Raw genomic sequence first — 24,603 nt, 5'->3', positions numbered from 1 at the left:
CTTCTACACCAAAGCATGGCATAGCTTAAATGTTTGAATTATTACTATTAAGGTTAAAAAAAAAAAGAACCTACCTATAGCTCAATATACAAATGTGTGAAATGCTATTATATTACACAATAAGATTATAGCATATTATAGCTAGGAAAATTGTTTAAATATTTTCATGTTTCTATTCGTAAAAATGCTTGGAGCTCAAAAATTTGAAAAATTTGTATCTAGTATAAAAAGTCATTTGGTTATGCTTCTAAGAAGGCAAAATGCATAGTAACTAGAGTAAGCGAATCAATGGTAGCAATTTCTTTAGAAACAACAGGAATAAAGCTTACTAAGAAAACTGATAAAATCAAAACTTGTTTCCAGGCTAATTTTCAGCAATGGGGGCAAAAAGAAACTGTTTTGAGTGGAGCAGATGAATTCAAATCCCGGTTTGTCATTCACTGCCTAACCGTAAGCAATCTACTATCTACCTGAAAGATTTTATTGTAAGGATTGAATGATAATTACTAGCCATAAGATGCAAATACTCAGTAAGTTATTAACTAAATGTCAAGGTTCTTTTGGTGGTTTCTCTTTCCCCAAGATCCTTGTGATTCAGCTGCTTTTTTTTTTTTCTTTTTGGGTCACACCTGGCGATGCTCAGGGGTTACTCCTGGCGCTGCGCTCAGGAATTACTCCTGGCAGTGCTCAAGGAACCACATGGGATGCTGGGAATCGAACCCGGGTTGACCGCGTGCAAGGCAAACGCCCTACCCACTGTGCTATCGCTCCAGCCCCGACAGCTACTTTTATGTTAAATATTTACAAGCATGGGAGCAGTGGCATCTGGAGAGACTGCAAGAAATCCAGAAGTTGACTCATTAGTAGCACTGCCCTCCCGTTGAGCGGGCACCAATAACGTCTCCACTGTGAGACTTGATGTTACGTTTTTTGGCATATCGAATACACCATGGAGAGCCTGCCAGTGCGGGCGGGATACGCTCGGTAGTAAATGTCCTTATTTGAAAATGTGAACACTTGATTTGAATTTTTGTTCTCTGCATCTTAGATTGGGCTGGAGCAATAGCACAGCGGGTGGGGCGTTTGCCTTGCATGTGTTCAATTCCTCCGTCCCTCTTGGAGCCTGGGAAGCTACTGAGAGCTACATGACTATGGACCACTGCCTACCAGTCACTTATCAACTCCAGTACAAGCTTCCATTTGAAATTCTGACTGGGAATGGGGAATGCTTGATGAGCACTTATGTTCATGTTTCTCAACCTACTTCTAGATTTGCTTGTGAGCGGCAGACATAATAGATGCTGCAAATTGAAGGCCTCATTTTGACTTTTTCTAGGTCTGCTGTGTGCATGCTACCCGATGTACTATCTCTTCAACTCAAATTTGTGGCTTTTGTCTAGAAAAATTTGCTGAGAGAGAGAGAGAGAGAGAGAGAGAGAGAGAGAGAGAGAGAGAGAGAGAGAGAGAGAGAGAGAGCGCCTGTAGGGGCAGGCAGTGGGGGGTGGGGGTGATGGGAGGGAACCTGGACACTGGTGCTGGGAAATGAACACTGACAGAGGGATGGGTGTTGGAACACTGTATGACTGAAATCCAATCATGAACAGTTCTGTAATGGTCTCTCACAGTGATTCAATAAAAGTTCTACAAAAATTTGCTCTCCACTGTTTTCTTTCCCTTTTTGAGGGGGGGGGAGGGGCTAGGGGGCAGGGCACCCACACCCAGCAGTGCTCGGGGTTTAAACAGGGATCATTTCTGGGGTTCAGGGGACCAGGGATGTGGTGGCAGGGATATAACTGGGTCAGCTGTGTGCAAGACAACACCTTACCCTCTTACGGCTCTCTGGCCCTAGAAATTTTGTTTTGAATACATTTCAACTAATAGCTTAAATGATCGGTCACCACTGAAACGAAAAGGAAGTAACTTTTATCATTTCTCCTTAAAGAAACTTAAAAGAGTCAACAAAAATAGCTATCCAATGGTTTTTGAAATTCTCCCCCAAAAAAGGAAAAAAAATTGCATGAAATACTAAATCCAATGTTATTTGTTACACCAAGACTTAATCTCATGCTTGGTGATTGATTTCACATGAAACTTCCTAGCTTTGTTTGGTTCAGTTGTGGTTTTTGGGCCACATCTGGCAGTGTTCATGGATTACTCCTGGGGGGCTGGGGGACAATGTAAAGTGCTTGGGGTCGAACCCAGGTCAGCTGTGTGCAAGGAAAGCATGCTACCCGATGTACTATCTCTTCAACCCCAAATTCATGATTTCTGTCTAGAAAAATGACTCAAAATTTTGCTCTCCAAATTCCTTTTATATACAAGCAACTACTTGACATCTGTATTTGGATGAAGAACAGATTCCTCAACAGCCTCAAATCCAACTTCCTCCTAAATCCCTCCTCTCACACTAATCAACTATTAATATTACTGTGAGGTCAGGCCACCAAACAACTTGGGAATTCTTAATTTCTCCTTTCTTATTACTGATCTAACATCTGGTGAGCAAAGTTGACTAGGCTGAACTTCAATCAAGCAGAGAGTTCAACTTCTCACTACCCTCCTGGTTACTGTTATCTTCCCTGAGTTACCAAGGTTTGCTTCCTATTGTTACTTTTGGGGTGGAGGTAGGAGCTCCTAGACAGTGCTCAAGGGACGGTGGGGTGCATGGCAGCAAAATCTGGCCCAAGTCAGCCAGTTGGTTCAATACCCTCCAATGTGGTACTGCTGCTCAGGCCGGGCAGTGCTGGGGGCCTCCGGGAAACCCTGAGTGGGGCATGGAGCTGCGGATCCACCTCAGATCTAGGCCCACGCCACGTCATTACTACGCCTCATTACTTGGGATGCTCTCCACTCCTCTTTGCCTCAGCCATAATGCAGTTCCGTAAGCAACCCCCCACTCCCCCCCCCCCCCCCACACCTCTGGATCTTCGAACTCACTCTACCTGGCACACTCTATTTCCAAGTAGGGTCAGACTAAAATGTAGCCACCCTGACAAGCCTACGAGAACCTACAACAAGCTGCACCTATGCAGGCAATGTTTCTTGTGTCTTCTCCCCCACTCCCCAAATACTTATCATTTCCCCCTCAATACCTACCACAATACAAATAAATTTGACTACTCTTTTTAATCACTCACTCACGAGGTGATTATAAACTCCGTGAGGACAGCTAATTTTTCCAAGGATGTAGTAATACAGTTTCGGAGTTATCCCTTTACCACATAACTGTCGGACAGAAGCACCTCTATCACCCCCATGTTCCCCCTGTACTGGAAGATTCTGATTAAAGTCACACAAAAGTTCTTGGGTTGAAAATAAAAGCAAAAGACCACTACACATTAGTTTGTCAACATGTAATGCCCTGGGTTTATTTTGTGAGAATTCTATCACAATTTTTCCAGGTGGGATTAAAAACCTTAAGGATAATGTATGCCATTGGACTGGGCATTCAGACTTCGGTACTGACAAAGCACTAGTAGTAGTCTGTTAAGTACCATTCTCTTCACAGAAGAGAAGTCAAATATTTCCAAAGGAAGGCACCCGATATTTGTGGTTCTGGCCTTGCAGCCTTCTGGAGAATCTTAAAAGGAAAAAAGCTGGCTGGCTGTTTTTAGAAACTGGAATGATGATACACGTACAGCAATTACTGCATTCTTCTCCCTTATATCCTTTTTGTAAGAACAAGTAAAGAATGAAGTCTTTTAAACAATTCGACAATAAAAAAGTACATTTTTTTTTGTGCTAAAAAAAGGGCAAGACAACATAAACTCCAGTTGTAAGGACTCCATTTGCATACTTGATTTAACACTTTTTGGTGTGGAAGGGAATGGGACTACCGGGCTGTTTGTAGAGCAGCAACATAACATTAGTGCTTTAAGTACCAGAAATGACCCACAGTTTTGTGGGCAAGTGGGGATGGGAAGATTCAAGAGACTTCATTTTTAGCTTGTTACTTGTCCTAATGATAGTAGACCAGGAAGATCCCCATTTAACAGTACATTCCCCATTTAAAAAAAACTGATGCCTTTTTTTTTTTTTGTAAAATTCTGTATGTATGTCACCATTTTTTTTTTTCACATGATACACAGAAAACTCAGGGACCCAGAGGGGAACCAAGTTATGTTATACCATTTACAAAATACCAAGGAGTCCACAGCTACCTAACACATTTACTACAGCACAGGAACCAATGAAGGTACAGTGTACAAAAAACTGTAAACACGGCACAATAAATAGATAAAACAGCAGGTTCCGCACCATGCACATGATGTGATGACACTTCATCTCTATACAATCTCACATCTCACACTCTTTGTTGCAATTTATTTCCCTCCCACCCCCCGCCCCCAAGTGCAAAGCATCACAAATGAACATTTCTGTATTCAAGTAACATATATACAAGGGTATTACAAATATGCAGTACTGTACAGATAATTGCTGTATTCTTAATTTACAGATGTTGATTTTTTTTCTATTAACAGTAAGAAAAGAAAAATTGAAGCATGAGAGATGAGCATTGCTGTCAAGTCCCCACAGCTGCCACAGAAACGCATGTGTTGCATTCCATCATCCCTTGCATTCAAAATGCTACTGATGCATAGCACCTAATCAAAGTCCCCAGGCTGCAGATCCACTCCCGAGGAAGCTACGTCACCTCCATCGCTACTGTATTGTCTGCTATGTTGTTTAGTGCTGGCTTTTCTGACTCATGATTTTCCCTGTGGGGGAGAAAAAAGTTTAATATATTACTCACATAAAATATACAAATTTAAAAAACATTTTTGGGTTATACCTAGCAATGCACAGGGGTTACTCCTGGCTCTGCACTCAGGAATTACTCTGGCGGTGCTTGGGGGACCATATGGGGATGCTGGGAATTGAATCCGGGTTGGCCGCATGCAAGGCAAATGCCCTACCCTCTGTGCTCCAGTCCCAAGTTTTGTTTTTTAATACTAGAAAAAAACAAAAAAAGGACTCTCTGGGGAGAAAACAGCAAGTAGAGGAACACAAACCTTTATGGCCACTCTGAATTCCATAGTCACTCTATTACCAACAAAATCGGAGCAGCACTGAAGCAGCCAGAGTCTTGAGGTCTGGTTTATAGTTTGCATTTCATAACAGTTTTTAAAAAGAAGCACAAGTGACTGAATTTCACTTAGCACTTCAATCCAGGGTTCTATCAACAAAAGTGAATAGGAGGGGCTCTGAACTAATAATCAGAAGACAAAGAGCTCTCGCTTTAAACCGGTGATAAGTACCAAACCAAGGGACTACACTAGAAATCTATAGGTGTGATTTTTGGGTGTTTTAAGTCCTTTTGAAGGGTGGTGGTGGGGAGGGGGAACTTACCTGGGATCATATGGTGCCAGGATTGAACCTGTGTGGGTCTTTTTACAGAAAGCATGGGCCTGGCCCATTGAATTATCTCTCTGGCCCCCCCAAAGAAAAAAACGTTTCAATTGTTCTGGCATCTACACTGCTGTGTTTGGAAACCACCTGGTAGCTCTGATCTTAGTTTCCATACCTCTATAAAAACTGAATAAAGGGATATAAAACGTTTCACATAGGGGCTGAAGAGATAGTACAGTGGGTAAGGTGCTTGCCTTGCACTTGGGCAGCCAGGTTAGATTCCCGGCATTACCTATAGTACGCAGAACACTATCAGGAGTAATTAATCAGTACAGAACCAGAAGGAACCCCTGATCATGGTGGGTGTGACCCCAAAACCAAAGCCAAAAAAAGTTCCATATATTGTTAGTGTTTTGGGTTTAATATAATTCCAGTTATGAAAATCACGCTCCATATATTTAAATATATATTATTGGTTTTGAGTCACACCCAGTGGTCCAAAGGGTCACTGTGCTCAGGGAATCACTCCCGGCGAGACTTGGGGGGACCATTTGGGGTATTGGGGATCAAACCCTGGTGCATGCAAAGAAAGCACCCTATTCAGTGTATTATCTCTCTCGACAAAAGTTACATTTAAGTTGAGGAATTTTCTAATCAGCCAGCAGCCATCAAAGGTGTTCCAAAGCCTGCTTTCTTCCTACCATTCTAACTAACTGCAACTACTTATCTTCCCAAACCTCGAGACAACTAGTTTACTTGATAGGATTTTCTTCTGTAAATCTATCTCCCTCTTCTCTGCAAAACCAAATAAAAGCCTGGATCAAATATGATTTCATTTTTTAGAAGATTACAGACTACAACGTATGTGAAGGATTTTTCTTATATTGAAATTACAGCTATAGTATATACAATTTTACAAAGCTATAAATCTTTGTGATCTCCTTTAGAATGATTTTCAATGAACCTTATACAATGAAACATAAATAAACTTTTCTTAATTTTATGTTTGTCCTCCAACTAATCTGAACTTTGTTTCCCCCTTAGTACTCTGTAAACAGGAGGATTTGAATTACTACTGATATTTAAAAAGAACAGAGCCTAAGCAAACATTCCAAACTATCTACTGATATCCAATAAGACAAGTTAGAATATAATGGATAGATTAGAAGTTGACCAGGCATATAAACCTTAGCATAACTAAAAGCAGATTTAGCATACTATCCACGGTTCTATCAATTCCGTCAACACAGGAGTTGTCAAAGAATTCAATATGAAATCAACAACTCAAGGCATCCAAAAGTGGAGGAAAAGTGACAGCCATTGTTAGCCTAAGAAAGTGATAACCAAATTATGTACCCAATATTCACCACAACATTTAGTCTAAATTTTCGATAGTGCTAAATTACATTCATCTGTTTACTGCTTAGTAGGAAATCAATCTTAATGTCCAAGAATTCAAGATAGATCTCATATCTCCAAACACTTTCGGCTTAAACATTTTACTAGTCATATACTACTAACCTTGGAACTGAATCTACTGAGGATGAAGATGGAACCTTGGAAACTTGACAGTTTGCTGCGGCAGCCAGCTTTAAGGCAGACGATGGAACAGCACTTAAAGTCCTAGGTATATGTCGTGCATTTATGGGGGTTATAGAGTTTACAGTGGCAACTGATGAAGGTACAGTTAATCGAATGTTGTTCCCAATCAGAACCTGAGTTGTTGCAGAATTGGCAGCAGTTACTTGATGACTCAGAGCACTGTGGGAAGTTGAAGTCTGCGTCATGTTAGAAGGTTGTAACAAAGTTGAACCTGCCGTTGATGGACTTGTATGTACAAGTGCTGTTGGTGTAGTACTACTGAGGTGTAAGCCCTTGTATACTCCTAGAGGAAGAGAAAGAAGCATTTAAATAATGTGTAAATTTTCAGTTTGTATTACAGATACAGTTACAAATATTACCAAATTTCTTTTTTCTTGGGGAGGAGTGGAGGGGGTGTCGCCACACCTGAGGGGACCATATGAGACCATATGGGTTGCCAGAGATCAAATTTGGGTCAGCTATGTGCTAGGCAAGTGCCGTACTTACTATATTATCACTCCACCTCCCCCCCCGCCCCCAAGAAATTTCTTTATCCTTACCTGAGGCCGGAAGGACACCATTCACCCCAATTCCAAGCACCACATCATCCTTCATCTTGAATCCCATCAGTTGTTCTGATGTCACCAAAGCAGAAGCAGCAAATTGAGCACTAGCAGAATCCAAAGTCTTGGAAACAAAACCCTAAAACGCAAATACAAAACAAATCTAATCAGTGTCACTGAGTCTTAGATTAATATTAAAGCTAAATAGCTTTAATATCAAAATCTTGAGAATACAAGTGGCAAAGCACTGAAATATCTCTTTTGATAATTACGAACTTGAGAAATTTATACCCAAGGATAATGAACCAAGGAGCCTCAGACCTCAGTTTGTGTGAAAATATTTTTTTCTTTTTGGTCATACCCGGCGATGCACAGGAGTTACTTCTGGCTCATGCACTCAGGAATTACTCCTGGCGGTGCTCGGGGGACCATATGGGATGCTGGGAATCGAACCCGGGTCAGCTGCGTGCAAGGCAAATGCCCTACCCACTGTGCTATAGCTCCAGACCCTTCATGTGAAAATATTTAATAAGCCAATTAACAAATCTTCTATAATGCTCTAACAGGAAACCTCCAATACAAAGTATTGGACAATAAATATGCTAGTAAACTATTTCAGTGATTTGCAAATATATATCTTATTTTTCCCTAACTCACAAATATATATGTATATACAAAACCAAAGGTACCTTCAGGACAGAAGATAAATATTCCATTTGGGATTAGCAAAATATCACATAATGTAGCCTAGAAATTAGGAGGCCCCCTTGAATTTTTTCCTTGAAGCTGCTTAGGCTCAAATTTCATTCTTCAAGCACAAAATAGGTTTAAATGGCAAACTTTTATCATGCTTTTGTTTTAAAAGCAAGTTCTGTTTAATGGTAAAAGAGGTCACTATACTTTAAATTTTAATAGTTTTTCAAACACTTTAAATTTAAAAATATTTTAATAGCAATTAAAACCCAAGAGCTAGCAGGGTTGTTATTTTAAAGAGACATATTTATAGCCTCTAGTCAGAACTGAAAATAGGGTCTCCATGCTATTTGGTTTTTAGTTTTTTACTTTTTAAAAAAGGGTGCAGAGTCAACAGCTTCCATACTCACCTGTAAAGTTCTTTCTAAACCCTGTATAGAATGGCTATGATGGAGATTCAGGCGAAAGCCACTTTTCTGCTGGTTAGATGCAAGGTTCTATGACAACAGTTGGTAATTAGAGATGAACTCTGGTGGGAAACAATGAGGGATAATCATAAGACAGACAAATCCCTCACCTGTGCAGTGTTGGTGGAGGAATTACTATTTGCTTGCTGTTGCTGAATTTGTGCAAGCTGCTGTTTCTGCATTAGTGCCAGTTGCTGTTGATGTTGCTGGTATTGTTCGGCTGTAAATGCTGAACATAAAATAAAGAGACACTTTACAAAAATGCACAGATATCACATGCATCTTATAACAAATTTCAGCATGAGAAATTGTACAAAGGTGTGTGATCCTGCTAAAGATCACCTCCAAATGAAAATTTCACATTTTTCAGAACCACATTTTCACAAGAGTGGTTTGAGTTTCAAGTAAGACAAAATTAAAGATCCTGAAGTAAAGAAACAAAAGAGAACGGCTCAGTTCCCAATTTTCAAACCACAATTTTTACAATTTTTGTAAAGCTGTGACAATTTGTGTTGAACCGTGTAAAAAGGTAAGACCAGCTTTTAAAATTCACATTATTTGGAATACAGCTTTGCACTGAGTTTGAGAAGAAATCTAACAGTACCCACTTGGTTTCTAATTTACTTATATTATTTTCACAATGCATTTGATGATCCCTAATAGTTCTGTACAAAAATAGGAGCTGTTTTACAATAGAGCTTCTAATTTTAGTCAATTCAAATACTTCCTCTGTATGAAATACAAGGTTGTTGATTTTTTACCTTTTATAATTTATAATTTTTATTTTTTTAAAAACCCATCCTTTAAAAGTTTAACAGGAAGAAAAGAGGTGCCAAATATTAAGGTTAATTAATTTTCCCCACCCAATTAACCCACCTGGAAAAAATCCAGTCAATAAGAACGGAGATGTTTATGCTGATTTACTGTACAGAATGATGTCTGAGGTAAGACACTGTGTTATGCTACTTATGTTTGTCTATGGAGAGCTCAGTTCTAAAAAAAACAAACAAAAAAATGTTCATTTATTACTCCCAAAGTGTGTGCAGTTTTAAAAAAGGAAAACTTTTTTCTTTTTTAGCCAATTAAAAAAAGGGGGCAAAAAGTACATACATTTATATTATCTGACTTTAAAGGCATCTTTAAGAAGCCAGTGATTTTTGGTAATAATTATTTCACAGGGTTATCATGCATCCCTGGGTGACAAGAAATCTGTAAATCATGCAAATTTCCTCAAACCGAATATTAAAAATTTTAATATTGAAAAAATACTGTCACCTAATTTCCAACTTGCTGTCTTTAACTGCATTCTTGATAATTTAGTTAGAATATCACTTCAGAATATAATTTCACTTATAATTCATTAAGAACTTTTATCTCCAAGGATACAGTATCTGCTTAGTACGGCTACTAAGGGATTAAGGGGAACTTCTATACAGTCTTGAAAGGATCAAAAAATCATGAAATCATATGTGAGAAAATCTCCTAAGTTATCAGTGTCTTTACTGGCTTCTTATACTTGAGTTAGGCTCTTGGGCTACAAGGGCTAAAAAATAAGGAATCTGTTGGAAAAATTCTGCTGTTGATTTTCTTATTTTGTGTTGCTATAAATCTGTTTAGTTGACACCTGGCTTTTAATAAATTCTCTTCCCCCTGCTATATTTATCATCCTCAGATTTGAATTTTAAAGGAAAGTCTTTTAGAAACAGGATAATCCCTAAGAATCAAAGCAAAAGTAACTGTCAACATAATCATTTCCATGTAAGTATCATTTCAGAACTTGAAGAAAACCTACAAAAATTAATGTTTAATGTTATATTCATCTTTGGTTATGAGAAAATCATTAAGCAGTTGTTTGAAACAGAAAAATTCTTAATTTAACAAGATATTTTGCTAAAATATGTTTTTTAAGATTTAACTTTCTAAATTTGAGTAACCTAAGTCAAATTTTCTGGTAGGAGCTCTTAGTAAAAATTTTAAGTAAGGATCATTTCTAGGTCAGGTCACTATACATCAATAAAAGCAATATTTTAACATACACTCAAGGTAACTCCACTTATCTAAATGAAAAAATTCTTTTGCATTATTTTTCAGCAGTTTGTGTTTTAATTAGAAATCTAGCAATGGGGCTGGAGCGATCGCACAGTAGGTAGGATATTTGCCTTGCATGCGGCTTACCAGGTTTGATTCCCAGCATCCCCAGGAGTAATTCCTGAGCTCAGAGTCAGGAGTAACCCCTGTGCATTACTAGGTGTGATTCAAAAAGCAAAAAAGCCAAAAAAAAAAAAAAACCCAAAAAAACCTAGCAACAAAGTTATATATTCTTGCCCTATTAAAATAAACATTTTATTCCTTGCTCTCTCAGGATCTTATAACTTTTGTTTTTAACTACTAACTTCTTTCTAATATAGATTTAGAAATAAAAATGCAATATAAAACTTTATATGACCAGTTTTCATTTGGAGGATTTTATTAGTCCACATCTTAAGACATCTCTTATATTCAAGAGCCTTGTTATAAAATTATCCCTGAATAATTTTGGCAAGCAACTTGAAATGCATAAACCACATGTAAATCAAAAGTCTAGGAGCCAAGAGAGCTGGGTTTCTCTTTTCATTTTTACCTGTTATATTCAGCTGAGTCTACCTTGAACAAGTTATTTAACCTTTTGAGATCATTATGCTCACATAAAATATGAATGTGATTAATTTAGGTCCTTTTCAGCTATGAGGTACTAAAATTTTATATAAAGTCCCAATACAAAAGGTTATATGATTGAGTAGGAAGCTCTGAATAAAGGTACGGTAGTAAAAAGGAGAAATAGTTTGATCTGGGTTTTATACTATATAGAACATGGAGAGAACCTCAGAAGCCATTATTATTTGAACCAGATATTAAATAGAAACAAAGAAAAATGACTGCAATTCTCTAAATCTCTGCCAAGGTAGAAAGTTTTTCATATTATATGTCTGCCTCCAAATAGCGTAGGGTGAGAAAGCTTGCAATCCAAAGAAAGATGAAAGGTTTTGTGACGAAATCTAGAATCCGAATAATTTCACAGAAAAAAAAAAAGCTTTTAGATCAGAAAGTATCCTTGGAAACTTCTTCCTATAACCTCATAACTCAGAAGTCACTTTCACCCGGGGTCATAAAGGTATGTAGCAGTAGGAAGTGTGGAAAATAATACAATTTTGCATATACTAACAATGTGAGCCATGTTTTTAAAGTATCTTGAGAGTCACTGTCACTGTCCTCCCGTTGTTCATCAATTTTGCTCGAGCGGGCCCAGGAACATTGTGAGACTTGTTACCATGTTTGGCATATCAAATACGTCACGGGGAGCTTGCCAGGCTTGCCGTGCAGGTGAGATACTCTCGGTAGCTTGCCGGGCTCTCTGAGAGGGGTGGAGGAATCGAACTCGGGTCGGCCATGTTGGCTGCTTGCAAGGCAAACGCCCTGCCCGCTGTGCTATTGCTCCAGCCAATCTTGAGAGTATTTGACAAAAAAGGGGGCTAAGCAAGGGAAAGAGTTATATGAGGGCATGCTCCTGGGAAAGGAGCACGGGCAGCACTTTAAATATATGAATGAGGCTGATGATATTGGAAAGCATTAAGTTCGATACGCTCCCAAAGGCAAAAAAGGACTAGGGAGATTAAAATGGAAGGGGGTAACATTTGGCTCAATACATGGGCATATCTTCTAGACAAGTCTCAAATGTTGAATGCCCTGATCTAGAAAGTTGCTGAATTTGCCCTCGCAGCAAGTACTAAGGCAGAGCTAGAAATTCCTATTCTGGTAGCAGCTGCTGTGGGGTAAGAATGTAAATTAGATAATTTAAGATTTCATAAATCTACTTTTACGTCTGAGCTTATAACAGCCATTTTGCTCCTAATAGCTCAAACCGGAAGTCCAAATATCCATGAACAGATGAATTTATACCTACTACGTGGTGTACCACTTGGCACAGAGCTAAGGAAACATGTGACTGTGAGGCTGGATCTAAAGCTAGCTAGATAAGGGAATCAAACACAGTTCATTCCATTTGAATCCACTTACATAAAAGTTCTAGAACCTGCAACACTTACATTGACAAAATGGTTACCTGGGGCTGGGACAGAATTAAACAGGCAGGGGTCTAAAGGGAGTATTTTGAATGATAGACGGTCCTTTTTTGGATTGTCATGGTGGCTGCACAGATTTGTACATACATGTTAGCACTAAGGTACTATGTGCTACAAGGGAAATGGTCCACAAATGGTCTGATATTATCTTCTATGGAATTTCAAACATCTATACAGTGGTGGTATTTTTTGGGGGGCGGGGGGCTGAAGGGTGATGGGGAGGGGGGGTCCTCATCCAGTGGTATGCAGGGCCTACTCCTGAATCTTATGCACTATCAGGTTCACTCCTGGCAGTGCTTGGGGAACCATATGGGATGCCTTGATTGAACCTGGGTAGCCCCCATTAAAGGCAAGCACCCTGCTCTCTGTGCGGTCTCTCTGGCCCCCAGTGGCGAGTTTCAGAACATGAAATACTCCTGTAGGTATTTATGTACGAGCCCACTCTTAACATAAGGAAACTATCCTTTGGCACTCCAGTATCTGGAATAGTCTATAGCTCAAGATGCTGTCAAGTCATATTTCTGTAATTGAAAATGATCAACTGAAAAGATAAAAGGTGTAGGTGTGGGGAGGGTGACAAGAACACAGAAAAAAACAATTAAAAAATTTCAGGTTAAGAAAATGGATTCTAAGATGACCAAAATGCTGATTGTTCATTTGTTACAAAATCAACTAACTCAAACAGCAATTTTAAAAGAAGGCTCTGAATTAGAAATTTCCTTAAATAGTACATAGGCAGAAAATTATTTTAATATGAGAGAAAAAAACACTAAAGAAATGTAACATAAAATTATTATTCCCAGATAGTTATTTAAAAGCACAATTCCCTAAACAGTAAGGTTGAATTAATCTGAGGTTTATAAGTACAAGCCATCTAGAAATCCAGTATGAGAACAGGTTTGCTGCCATTAATATGGTGGCACATATTTAAATACACATGTGTTGGTTAGCTTTGACTGACTTGAAGGTGAGACCATATGCAGTCCAATATTCTACTCAGTATGATTTTGGGAATGGAGGGCAATGCAGGGGCCTGAACCAAGGGCCCCATCCATGCCAAGCAGGGGATCTATAGCTGAGCTTTTTACTAGAACATTGTTTTAACAACGCAATTCACAATGGGTGTCACTTCAGACTGCTAAAAACCTATTTGAATTCTGAAACACATTTGGATAAGGCTTAAAATCTTGAAAATTTACAAAATCAGTATTTACAAAAAGAGAAGTATCCAGTGTTCAAATTCCTTTATAGTTCCAGTTACTTTATAGTAAACTTAAAATCTGAAGTTACAAATTGAATTGTACACTTAGGGATATCCAGAGACTAAGAACCTATCATCCTAGCTACAGATTATTACTTGCTTATAGGCATCAGATCTTTAGTACAGATACATGAGCATTAAAAAGACTTAAGATGATGAAATTTCACCAAGAATTAGAAATTCAAATCTTGAATGTGTAACTGTTTGCACCTTGTTTTCAGTTTTTTAAATTAGAGTTCTAATTATGGGGGGAAGTATTAATTCCGCCATCTGCTATCCCCAAACACATGTAAATGCAGTTACAAAAAATTAGAAAACTGTATTTAGAAAACAATCAAACCACGTAATACTTATAATTATTAAAAATACACAATGTGTCTTTGAAGGGAACTGGAGTAATGGTATAGTGGGTAAGGCTCTTGCCCAGCATACATTCAATGGGTTCAGTCCCTGATACCCCATAAGCCCAGCCAGCCAGGAGTGATCCCTGAGCACAGATGTAGAAGCCCTGAACACCACTGGTTGTGTCCCCAAAGCAAACAAAAACATTTATCCCCGAATGCTAAAAAAATGCTAATTCTAGTTCTCAACACAATATATAGCAAGTCTTTTTAAATTCTTCAACATTTTATTATTTTCATATAAAATCCAGAAAACAAAGCACTCCAGTCCCTACCTGTCTAACCAGCTTCCCCACTTGGCCACAAAACTATGTATAATGGCCAAGACTGGTAGGTAAACAGAAAACAAAACAAAACAAAAGTTCTGAGTAGAACACAGGGTAATGTATCAAACTGTATTCCCTTTTCTAAAAAATTGTGGGCTTCTGAGAACCATTTAGAATTTCCTACTTAAAAAAAAAATAGGGATTTCCAAAAGGGAATATAAGAGGGCATGTATAAATAGCAACTTTTAAGCAATAGTGATTAAATCAAAGCTCACATACTGATCTTAAGCTGTCACTCTCACTGTCCTCCCGTTGTTCATCGATTTGCTCAAGCGGGCCCAGTAACGTCTCCATTGGAGACGTTGTTGTTACTGTGTGTTTGGTATATCGAGTACATCACGGGTAGCTTGCCAGGCTCTGCCGTGCGGGCGAGATACTCTCGGTAGCTTGCCGGGCTCTTCGAGAGGGGTGGAGGAATCGAACTCGGGTCGGCCATGTTGGCTGTGTGCAAGGAAAACACCTTACCGCTGTGCTATCGTTTCTTGTTAAAAGTTTGAAAATCAGTATCATGGACTTTTTCTACTTGAAAAGTCAGTGAAAATTAAGCCTCAGAAACTTTTTAAAAACAAAATCACCTAACAAAACCTTTGTTAGCATGTGCTGCAGCAATGACTTCTCTTTCAGAAGCCCTAACAGCAGGTTTTAACTCTGGCATTAGCCTAGAGCAGTGTTCCTGTGGTAGAGAGCAGTTTGGTTTGCGTTTGGGGTTCCTGCTATATTGAAAACAAACAAAAAAACAAAATCCTGAAAACTATCTTTAAAATAAATATTATACCGATGAAGGTCAGATTCTTTTTGTTTAGTTTTGGTTTCGGGACCATATCAGGCAATACTCAGGAGTTACTCCTGGCTCTGCACTCAGGGATCACTCCTGGCCATGCTCAGGGAACACAGGGGGAGCTGGAGATTGAGCCCAGGTCATCTGTGTGCAAGGCAAACACCTTACTCACTGTACTATCCCTCCAGCCCTGAAAATAAGATACCTAACACATGGATTAAGGAGCAACCACAGATACTGATAATGTTAGAGGAACCGTATTAATTTCTCCCTCTCCTTCAGAAGATATTTTTTTTGAGCTGCATTTAGAATCTGAGATTTCTGAGTCACAAAGATTATAAAGCATTTTCCTAATCTGTAGGAATCTATTCTCTAAGTATACAGAAAGAGCGAGTAAAATTTAAAGGGAAATTAAAAGCAGAAAAAAAAACAGGTTGAACTCATTCTTTCAAAGATATGCCATATACAGGGGAAGAAAATAATTTTTAAAAGAAAATTACACATTTTACACAATTACTAAGCACTCTGTTTTCAGATAAACTTATTTCGGGGGGTGGGGGTGGAATGGCAATGCTTAGGACTTACTCCTGACTGCATGCTCAGTGATCACTCCTGGAGATGCTCAGGCATGGTGGGGATTGAGCTTGGGTACTTAAACCACTGTACTATTGCTCTGGTCCCATCTGTATGAACTTTTGATAATTTTTATGTTTACCTTTTAATGGTCATGGCAAACAAAGTTTTACTGCATCAATGCTAACTTCAGTAGTATAGTACAATCATTTACACAAACTGTGGCAGGGCTAGGAAATAACTCAAAAGGGCGGGAACATCATCCTGGCACCACCATATCACCCCAGAGTACTAGTGGGTGTAGGCCTTGTGACCCTCAGCAATGCTCTGCAGTCAAAGGTCCAGTAGCCGGCTGAGTATGGCTTACTGGTCCCCACCCCCTAAATCATGAAGAGTGTTTATCTACTCTATTTTTTAAAGGATAGCTTTGAAGATTAGGGATCAATATGAGGTCTGAGGGGCTGAGGAGACAGTACAGCAGCTAAGGCACTTCCCTAGCAAGCAGCTGACCCACAGTTTTATGCCCAGCACCACACGGTCAGTGCCCTGGGCACCCCCAGGGCTCACTTCTGAGCACAGAGTCAGGAATAGTCCCTAAGCACCAATGAGTGTGCCCCATCTAACCCCACCCCCACACCAACACAAAGGAATGACATAACATCAACTGACTATAGTTTCAAAGAAATCTGTTTAATCATAACAATAAAAAAAAATACCAGGAAAGACATTATAAATTCATATCTTTAAATTTTCTGTACTAGTTTAAATTATCCTTCATAGTAATAGATTCTTAGTTTTGATTTTAGAGAAAGATTATTGTATTTCACCACATAACTGTCACAGATTTTATGCCAAAAATTTTTGAAAGTGGAATGCATTCATTATGTGGGAAAAAAAAAATTTGTGCCAGTATTAAATGGGCTGCAATGAATATAAGGTTGCAATGATTATGTAATAAAATGCAGTATTCATATTTTAGATTCAAATTAATAGGATTATAGATAACCCATTAAGCTACAGAATAATTTAGACCACATTTCTGAAATGTGGTTACTTTTCTTATTAAAGATTTCTATTTCGTAAAAGCAAATTTCTTCTAGTTGTGAATTAAATTGGTTATGGAATGTTTTAAGAAGCAGAGGCACATTTTCATAATTATATTACATGGTTTAATTGTAATTTCACTAAGTAAGTAGGGAGATACAATGACTCTCTTTATAGAATGTTCAAAAACCTATATTTAAATTATCTCTACAAAAATCTTAGTAAAATAGTTTTCTGAAGGTTGAAGTGATAGTACAGTGGACAGGGCAGTTCCTTGACGAGTCAGCCTGGAGTGATGGCTGAGCACTGCTCAATGTGGCCAAAAAAAAAAAAAAAGGGTCTGTTTTCCCTTTCTTTTCAAGTTGGGGCCACATCCAGCAGTGTCTTTGCCCAAGTAGTGCTGGGGGCCACTGGGGTTACATCTGGTGCTGAGAGGGACCATGCAACGCTTGGAGATTCAACTCAAGGAATTCAAACTAGGGACATACTCTACCTCTTCAGCCATGCCTTGGGTCCCAGTAACGATTTTTTGGAGGGCCCTCTCCAGTGGTGCCCAGAGGACATGGGAGTTACTCCTGGTGATGCCCAAACAGGGCCTGAGGACGTGAGGCTGCTTGGGCCAACAGTGCTCAGGGTGGTGCGCGAGTTTGAATTCTACGCCAGGTACACATAAAGCATGCCCCTGACTACTAAGCTAGCCCCTCGTGCCTAGAGAGTGCCCAAGTGATTATGACAATCTATACACCTCAAATAGCAGATTTTAAAATGAAAATTCAGTTTGAGATTTTTAAAATCAAGCACACTACTATAGACACACTTATATGACACATAATACAGTCATAGAACAGACACTACCTGAGAATACTGCTAAAATTATTACTGTTTTAGGTTAAGTGTCATTCTCTGAAAAATTAGTTCCTTTCATAAAATACTCTGAATTACTCTCCACAAATTAGGCTTTGTACACTGTCGGTTCTGCTTTCAAGCAGTCGAAGTAACAGAGTAGAGACGCGTCCAAGCATAGAACAGTTAACAATTCATGGTCCATTTATGGTTCATGAAGTGCATTCAGAAAACAAATGTCATACATTAATTGCTTACAAAACACCTCTGCAAATGGGTATTATTATGATAAAGATGTTATACAAAAATACTACAGCAACAGGATTCAAATAAAATTCCAAATTTAAGTCTTCACAAAATGATTTGGAGAAAAGCCTTCTAGCCATAAACGCAACAGACCACATGTTCGGAGAACAGATGACCCTAGCATTTTTGGAGAAACGTGTATCGTAACAAACAAACATACCAAAGTGTGCTGAGCCACTGCTGCTTTTACTTTGTGTAGAGGTACTGCATGTCGGGGTCCCAGGTTGTGCTGTTCCTGTTCGAGTTATACTTCTATACACTTTCCTACAGGAGAGTTCATCATTGTCACTGTCATGTAGGGGTGGTGTCCGAGGCCTAAAATGCCGCCATCGACATGATTTGATATTGACTAGTATCTGACTGAGGTCTTTAGAGAAAGATTTGTCCGAGGTATTTGTTTCTGAGGTATTGGCAAACTGATTGACTGGAGAATGTTGTGGTAAGGAAAGCGTTTCCAAGTCCAGATGGCGAAACATACTGTCATAGTCTGAGTGAGCTCTGTCCAGTAAGACCCTATTAAAAATAAGGTAGAAAACCGATTTGTAAAATTAGCTATTTATACAGTACATAAAAAAAGTTTTTCTTCCTCTCCCCCAAATTCTAGCAGTTGAATACTGAATATCTAAGAGGTATAGTTTTATGGTATTTGGCTCTGAAAGTTAAAAATCTTAATTTCTGATAAGTCTTTTACTTTATAATGGTCCTACTGGAGAATAATATACCTTAAAGCAAGATCTATGATGCACTATTCATTTATCAATGCCAAGTCTTCTAACATCTCTATAGGTTGGTCTAACCTGACAACATATATTACTTTTCAACAAAAAAAATTTTTTTTTTCTTTCATTTCAAAGCACCAAAACACTCCACTCAACCCTGCTTACATCTTTCTAAGTTACATTTTTTTTTGGGGGGGGGGGGATGAGACAAAGGTGAAAAGAGGTCAAAGATGTATGATCCTTAGAATTCCTTTCTCTTTCTGTGTGTGTGTGTGTGTGTGTGTGTGTGTGTGTGAAGCAAGACAGTTTTTTTTTAACTGGGAAAAATTTACTTAGAAAGACAGAAGCGAGAAAGAGACGAATATATGTTCAAGAGAGAATATGGGTTTCTCCAGGATGGAAAAAGCAAGCAAGCAAATTGATGTAGTCAGAGGGGAACACAGGCTAGAGATGGCAAGCCCCTTATATTTTGAGATCTGCTACTAGTGTAGACCCTGTAATACTGTAAACATGGTCCTCCCATTGTTCATCAGTTTGCTTGAGCATGCACAACATCTCTGTTGTGAGACTTGTTGTTACTGTTTTTGGCATATCGAATAAGCCATGGGGAGGTTGGCAGGCTCTGCCGTGTGGGCGGGATACCCGCTGTGCTACTGCTCCAATATTACTTACTTAAATTTTATAGATAACTAACTTAAAATACTAACAATTTAATAAAAATATGGAATATATTAGCCAATATAACCAGTAAAATAGAATTTTCACAATTTATGTCTATGTGATGAGGAAAAGGCCCTAAATAATATTTCAATGCTTAGATAATTCTAATATTTAAGTGACAAGAAGCAACATTTGGACTCAAAAAAATGGAAAGAAATACATGCATAAGCCTTTACTTTATCAAAAATTAGGGCTTCCCCAAAAGCTTGGTATTGTAACTTATTTTAAATTTATGCTCACGTTATATATGGACATCTTTTTCTGTAATTCCTTCCCTAACCCCAAACAACTTCTCATATAAAGACATCTGAAGTATGTTAAGACTTCTATAAATTCCATACAAAGAAGGGCAATTAGGTCCTGAGAAATCAGAATGCAAAGGTCAGGTCATCCATGGACCATTCTGCCCTTTCAAACTGAGAGGTCAAACAAATCACTATTAGTTGTTAGGTGACACTTTTTAGTCTACTTAAACACTTTCTTCCAATACACTCCAGAACTCATGAAATCTCTATAGCTTAATTTATTTCTGCAATCATAATTTATAGTTTTCATATAAGCTGTCTTTTCTCAGAACTAAATCTCTGAGATTAGCTCTGAGGTTTTTAATCTTAGGAAGAAAGGAGGATCCATTAAGAACGCCAAAGTCATACACGAAAAGTAACGGTTCATAGAAGAACCAGGTTCACAAGGTGACAAAAGATATTTCAGTTTGTTTTTTTAAAAAGTAAACATCAAATGGAAACAAAGGAGTTATTCAGAAAGACGACTTTAAACTTCAGATTAGTTATCCAGTCTAAAACATTCCACGCCAAGCATACGGAAACACTTTACCTTCCACCACGCCCAACCCGTCTTCGTGCAAATCCAATACAGCTTTGGGGTACGGTGAGGGTAGTTAAGCAGTATCTGTATCGAACATCTCCTAATCCTCCATCTTTAGGACTAGTCCAAGGCCAATTGCCAGTTTGGTCTAAGTGAGGCTTAAAAAAAAAAAAAAAGATTATTTTGTTAGTTAAAAGTAACCAAGTAACCAAGCTGGGGCTGAAGGGATAGTACAGCGATAGCCTGCCTTGTACACAGAAGGCCCAAGTCCAATTCCCAGTAATACAGACCCCAGTCAGGTGTGGCTCAATCCACTCCCTGCCCCCTCCCCTCCACTCCCATCCCCTGGTCCCAGCCATGGGGAGTGGGGGGGGAAGGGAGCCTCGGCGGAAAAAGACAACCAGGCTGTTGTTCACAAAGAGAGCTCAGGGAACCAGAAATTCACAGGGCTAAATAAAGTATATGCACTGAGCCGCTGGGCCCAAGGACTGAACTTTCAAGGCAGCATCGCTGGGTGGGACCAAGTATCACCAACAGGTCCCCAGGACCAGTGGAGAGGGGGCACCCAGAAGTTCCAACAAAAAAAGCTAAGAGAAGACCTAAAACTTACAGCATAGTACTGACAGCCTGCTTTCCTACGAAAAGCGAAGGGACCATCGGGATCATTCTCTTCCTCAGCTTCCGAAGAGCCAGATAAAACCTTTAAGTAAAATAAGTGAGTTAGAACAAATAGCTTTCCCCCCACTCTTCCTCTAATTTCCTAAAACCCTTCCCACTCACCTGGGAGAGAGGCTCTTCGTCGGAGCTGGGAAAGTCATACTGATTCAGGTCTTTAGCGTTAAAGACGGGCAGTGCGGCAGGACTCGTCTGTTGAGGAGCAGCAGCAGCAGACGACGGTAAGACTTTGGGCTTCTTTTCATATTTACGTTTAGGTCGGATAAGATCAGCTTTATCTTGCTGCAACAAAACCATGAATTAATTAAACAAGAGAAACCATCTTTAGTAAACTTGGTGGAGTGGGGAGGCCTACTTCTATAAATGAAGGTATATGTATTCATGAAGCACTGTAGCACTGTCCTCCCGTTGTTCATCGATTTGCTTGAGCGGGCCCAGTAACGTCTCCATTTTGAGACTTGTTGTTACTGTGTTTGGCGTACTGAATACGTCACGGGTAGCTTGCCAGGCTTTGCCATGCAGGTGAGATACTCTCAGTAGCTTGCCGGGCTCTCCGAGAGGGGCAGAGGAATCAAACCCGGCTATGCTAGGCTGGCTGTGCGCAAGGCAAAGCCCTATCGCTGTGCTATCGCTCCAAGCCCATGTATTCATGAAAGATATATTAATTACATTTTATCATTTTATATTACTTATATCTTAGGCAATTTTCTGTGAAATCATAAATATGTTCATACAACCTACATATAGTCTAATTTATGTTTCAACCAAGACTGTAATTATTGTGTACTGCTAGCCCCCATATCTTTTGAAACTTTCGAGACTTCTGGGAGAGAATAAGATACAGGAAGTCTTTATGCTAAAGATTTAGCAAAGCATCATATGGGAAAGTCAAAATGTAACCAGTTTTACAGAAACAGAAAACAAATGACAGAAACTGTCAACATAGTGGAAAATAGAGTTATAATATCAAAGAGTTATGAAAACAACAAAATTAAAGGTTTACTAACAGAACTATGAAAGGCTTACTAACAGAACTATGAAACATTTCTGGGAGTAGTGAGTTTTGTGCAGTTTTAGAGGGTAAAATATAAAATCATTGGAATAAAGACAAAATAAAACAGAAAAAGTGAATTAATGGAATATAGCACAAAGGAGAAATATATACAAGTTATGGCAAAGGCTAGAGGACATACAGGCTTGATGTGTACGAATAGGCAAGAATCTGTTAGCTGTGAATAAACCCATTATGGCAAGTATCAAGATTATGTAAAATACCAGGGCCACATTAAATAAAAGTACACTGATCATACAAAAATGCAATGGACTGAGTATATGATTTACAAGCAGGAGGCCTGGGCTGATCCCTGGTACCACATGATACGTAAGCATTGCAGGGCATGACCGCAATCCCACCCCCAACCCTGCCCCATAACAAACACCACTCCTATATATTTTTGTGAAACTATATACAGTATATGGCATGATGCTTTTTTGGGAAACTTCATTAAAACAGTTCATTTACAAAGTATGAAGGCCTCTCGCCACAATTTCTAGTGACAGACTAGTGCCAAACCACACGTTGACTTTGGTAGTGCAATACTCTATTTTAGTTAGTATCGACTATCAGCTAGGACAAATAATGGTGTGCTAGTCTTCACTTTTATAATTCAAAAAATCATATTCAATGAAGTTTGAAAATGTCAATACTTAACTACAAGCAAATCTGTCAAAATAGTAATTCCTCTAATGACTTAATTTGGAGCAATTTAAATTCATGCATTGAATATGAAAATATGCCCAAATTTTGGATGTAGGGAAGCACTGCAGCACTGTCCTCCCCTTGTTCATCGATTTGCTCAAGCGGCCCAGTAATGTCTCCATTGTGAGACTTGTTACTGTATTTGGCATATCGAATATGTCACGGGCAGCTTGCCAGGCTTTACCATGAGGGCGAGATACTCTCGGTAGCTTGCTGGGCTCTCCGAGAGGGGTGGAGAAATCGAACTCAGGTTGGCCAAGTTGGCCTCGTGCAAGGCAAACACCCTACCACTGTGCTATCACTCCAGCCCTGGAGTAATTTAAAATAAAGCACTTTCAGAGGTGCTGACTTCCATTTCCGGAATATAGAGAAGAAAATACAAAACAGGAGAGGGGCTGCGAGATAGTCCAGATAGTCAGGCATTACCTGATATGTGTCTGCCGTAGCCATGCCCTGATTCAAATTCCTAGCACCACATAATCCCTAAGCACAGAGCCACGAATACCCCTAGATATTACTTCCAGGTGTGAGTCTAAGATCCAAACCCTAAACAACTAAAACCCTAAACCCTAAAAAACTAAGAAAAATAAAGATTTCACTGAAAATTTGTTTTTCTCTGTAAAATGCCACAACCATCATTTTAAAATGGTTTTTCTTTTTTTCAGTAACCCTAAAATACCATTATCAGCTACAATTAAAGAAGTTTTCATCACCTTATTAACTTTGAATTCCTTCACATCCATTGCTTCCTGATGTTTAAACTGGCTGCTGTTAGTAACAGGGATGATGGGGATGGCGTACGTAGGTTTCATCGGCTGTCTCTGTGCCATGACCTCAGATAGAACCTCTCCACTGTAGTCACCCAAATTATACCTGAAAACATCAACAAGGAGGTTTATGACTCAATAAGAGATAAATAGTCAAACTGAATATTATAGTACAAGTTTGTTTACTTGCTGAATGCTTATAAATAAAAAGACTGTAAAACCTTTTGTTTATCCCCTATAACTCTTGATTTGCAGTTTTACCTGGGCACTGTAAACATAATTATGGAGAGAAACACAGACTTGAATTTTGATCGTGTTTCTGGTGACAGACTTGGGAGAGATACTGAAACTCATGTCTGACATAGTGCTGAGGAAATTTCTGCTAATTTGAATTACCTAAGGTGTAAAAATGATTTTCTGAAACAAATCTCAATGAACTTAATAATTATCAGTTTTCTTGAGATAGGGACAAGAAATCAAGAGCATGAGGCTTTAAGTTTTGACTACTTTGAAGAATGGTTGAGTGTTAAGATTATAAGTCTACCCCCTCCCCCCCTTCGTGCAGTTCTATTAAAAATTGCAGTATGTGCTTAAGAAAATCAGTACCATCAAGGGAATAAAACGAAAGCTCTTTAAACTCGTAAGTATTCTCTCCCTCCTAGTCTTATATACAATTTAAATAAGGACAAAAGAAAAAAGATTTCAAGTACAGAAATACCTCAAATTTTAATTTTACTCATCCCAGCCACTTTAAAAAACTGAGGAAACAAATGTGAAATTATATGAAGTCCATCAAATTATGTATTTCATTTCTATTATTAAAATAATATTTCTG

General features: G+C 38.8%; 1 protein-coding gene across 3 annotated transcripts in view; it reads right to left on the bottom strand.

The window, feature by feature from the left end:
- Positions 1-3,342: 3,342 nt before the first annotated feature.
- EPC1 (enhancer of polycomb homolog 1) overlaps positions 3,343-24,603 on the bottom strand; it is an 88,961-nt gene continuing 67,700 nt past the window's right edge. For 2 of the 3 annotated variants that reach the window (XM_056132567.1, XM_056132548.1), the window contains exons 6-15: positions 23,715-23,874; positions 21,348-21,524; positions 21,178-21,267; positions 20,577-20,725; positions 18,464-18,816; positions 8,764-8,882; positions 8,597-8,683; positions 7,491-7,632; positions 6,871-7,234; positions 3,343-4,718 (exon numbers count right to left, since the gene is read on the bottom strand). In XM_056132567.1, coding sequence (XP_055988542.1) covers positions 4,646-4,718; positions 6,871-7,234; positions 7,491-7,632; positions 8,597-8,683; positions 8,764-8,882; positions 18,464-18,816; positions 20,577-20,725; positions 21,178-21,267; positions 21,348-21,524; positions 23,715-23,874 — 1,714 coding nt within the window. In that variant the 3' untranslated portion in view covers positions 3,343-4,645. The remainder of the gene's footprint in view (positions 4,719-6,870; positions 7,235-7,490; positions 7,633-8,596; positions 8,684-8,763; positions 8,883-18,463; positions 18,817-20,576; positions 20,726-21,177; positions 21,268-21,347; positions 21,525-23,714; positions 23,875-24,603) is intronic. The other variant, XM_056132557.1, reaches the window with a different exon arrangement.

The sequence above is a fragment of the Sorex fumeus genome, unplaced genomic scaffold (assembly GCF_029834395.1).
Source record: "Sorex fumeus unplaced genomic scaffold, SorFum_2.1 ptg000007l, whole genome shotgun sequence".
Lineage (NCBI taxonomy): Eukaryota > Metazoa > Chordata > Mammalia > Eulipotyphla > Soricidae > Sorex > Sorex fumeus.
The sequence above is the reverse complement of the archived record's forward strand: the minus strand, read 5'-3'. Positions and strand labels throughout refer to the sequence as shown.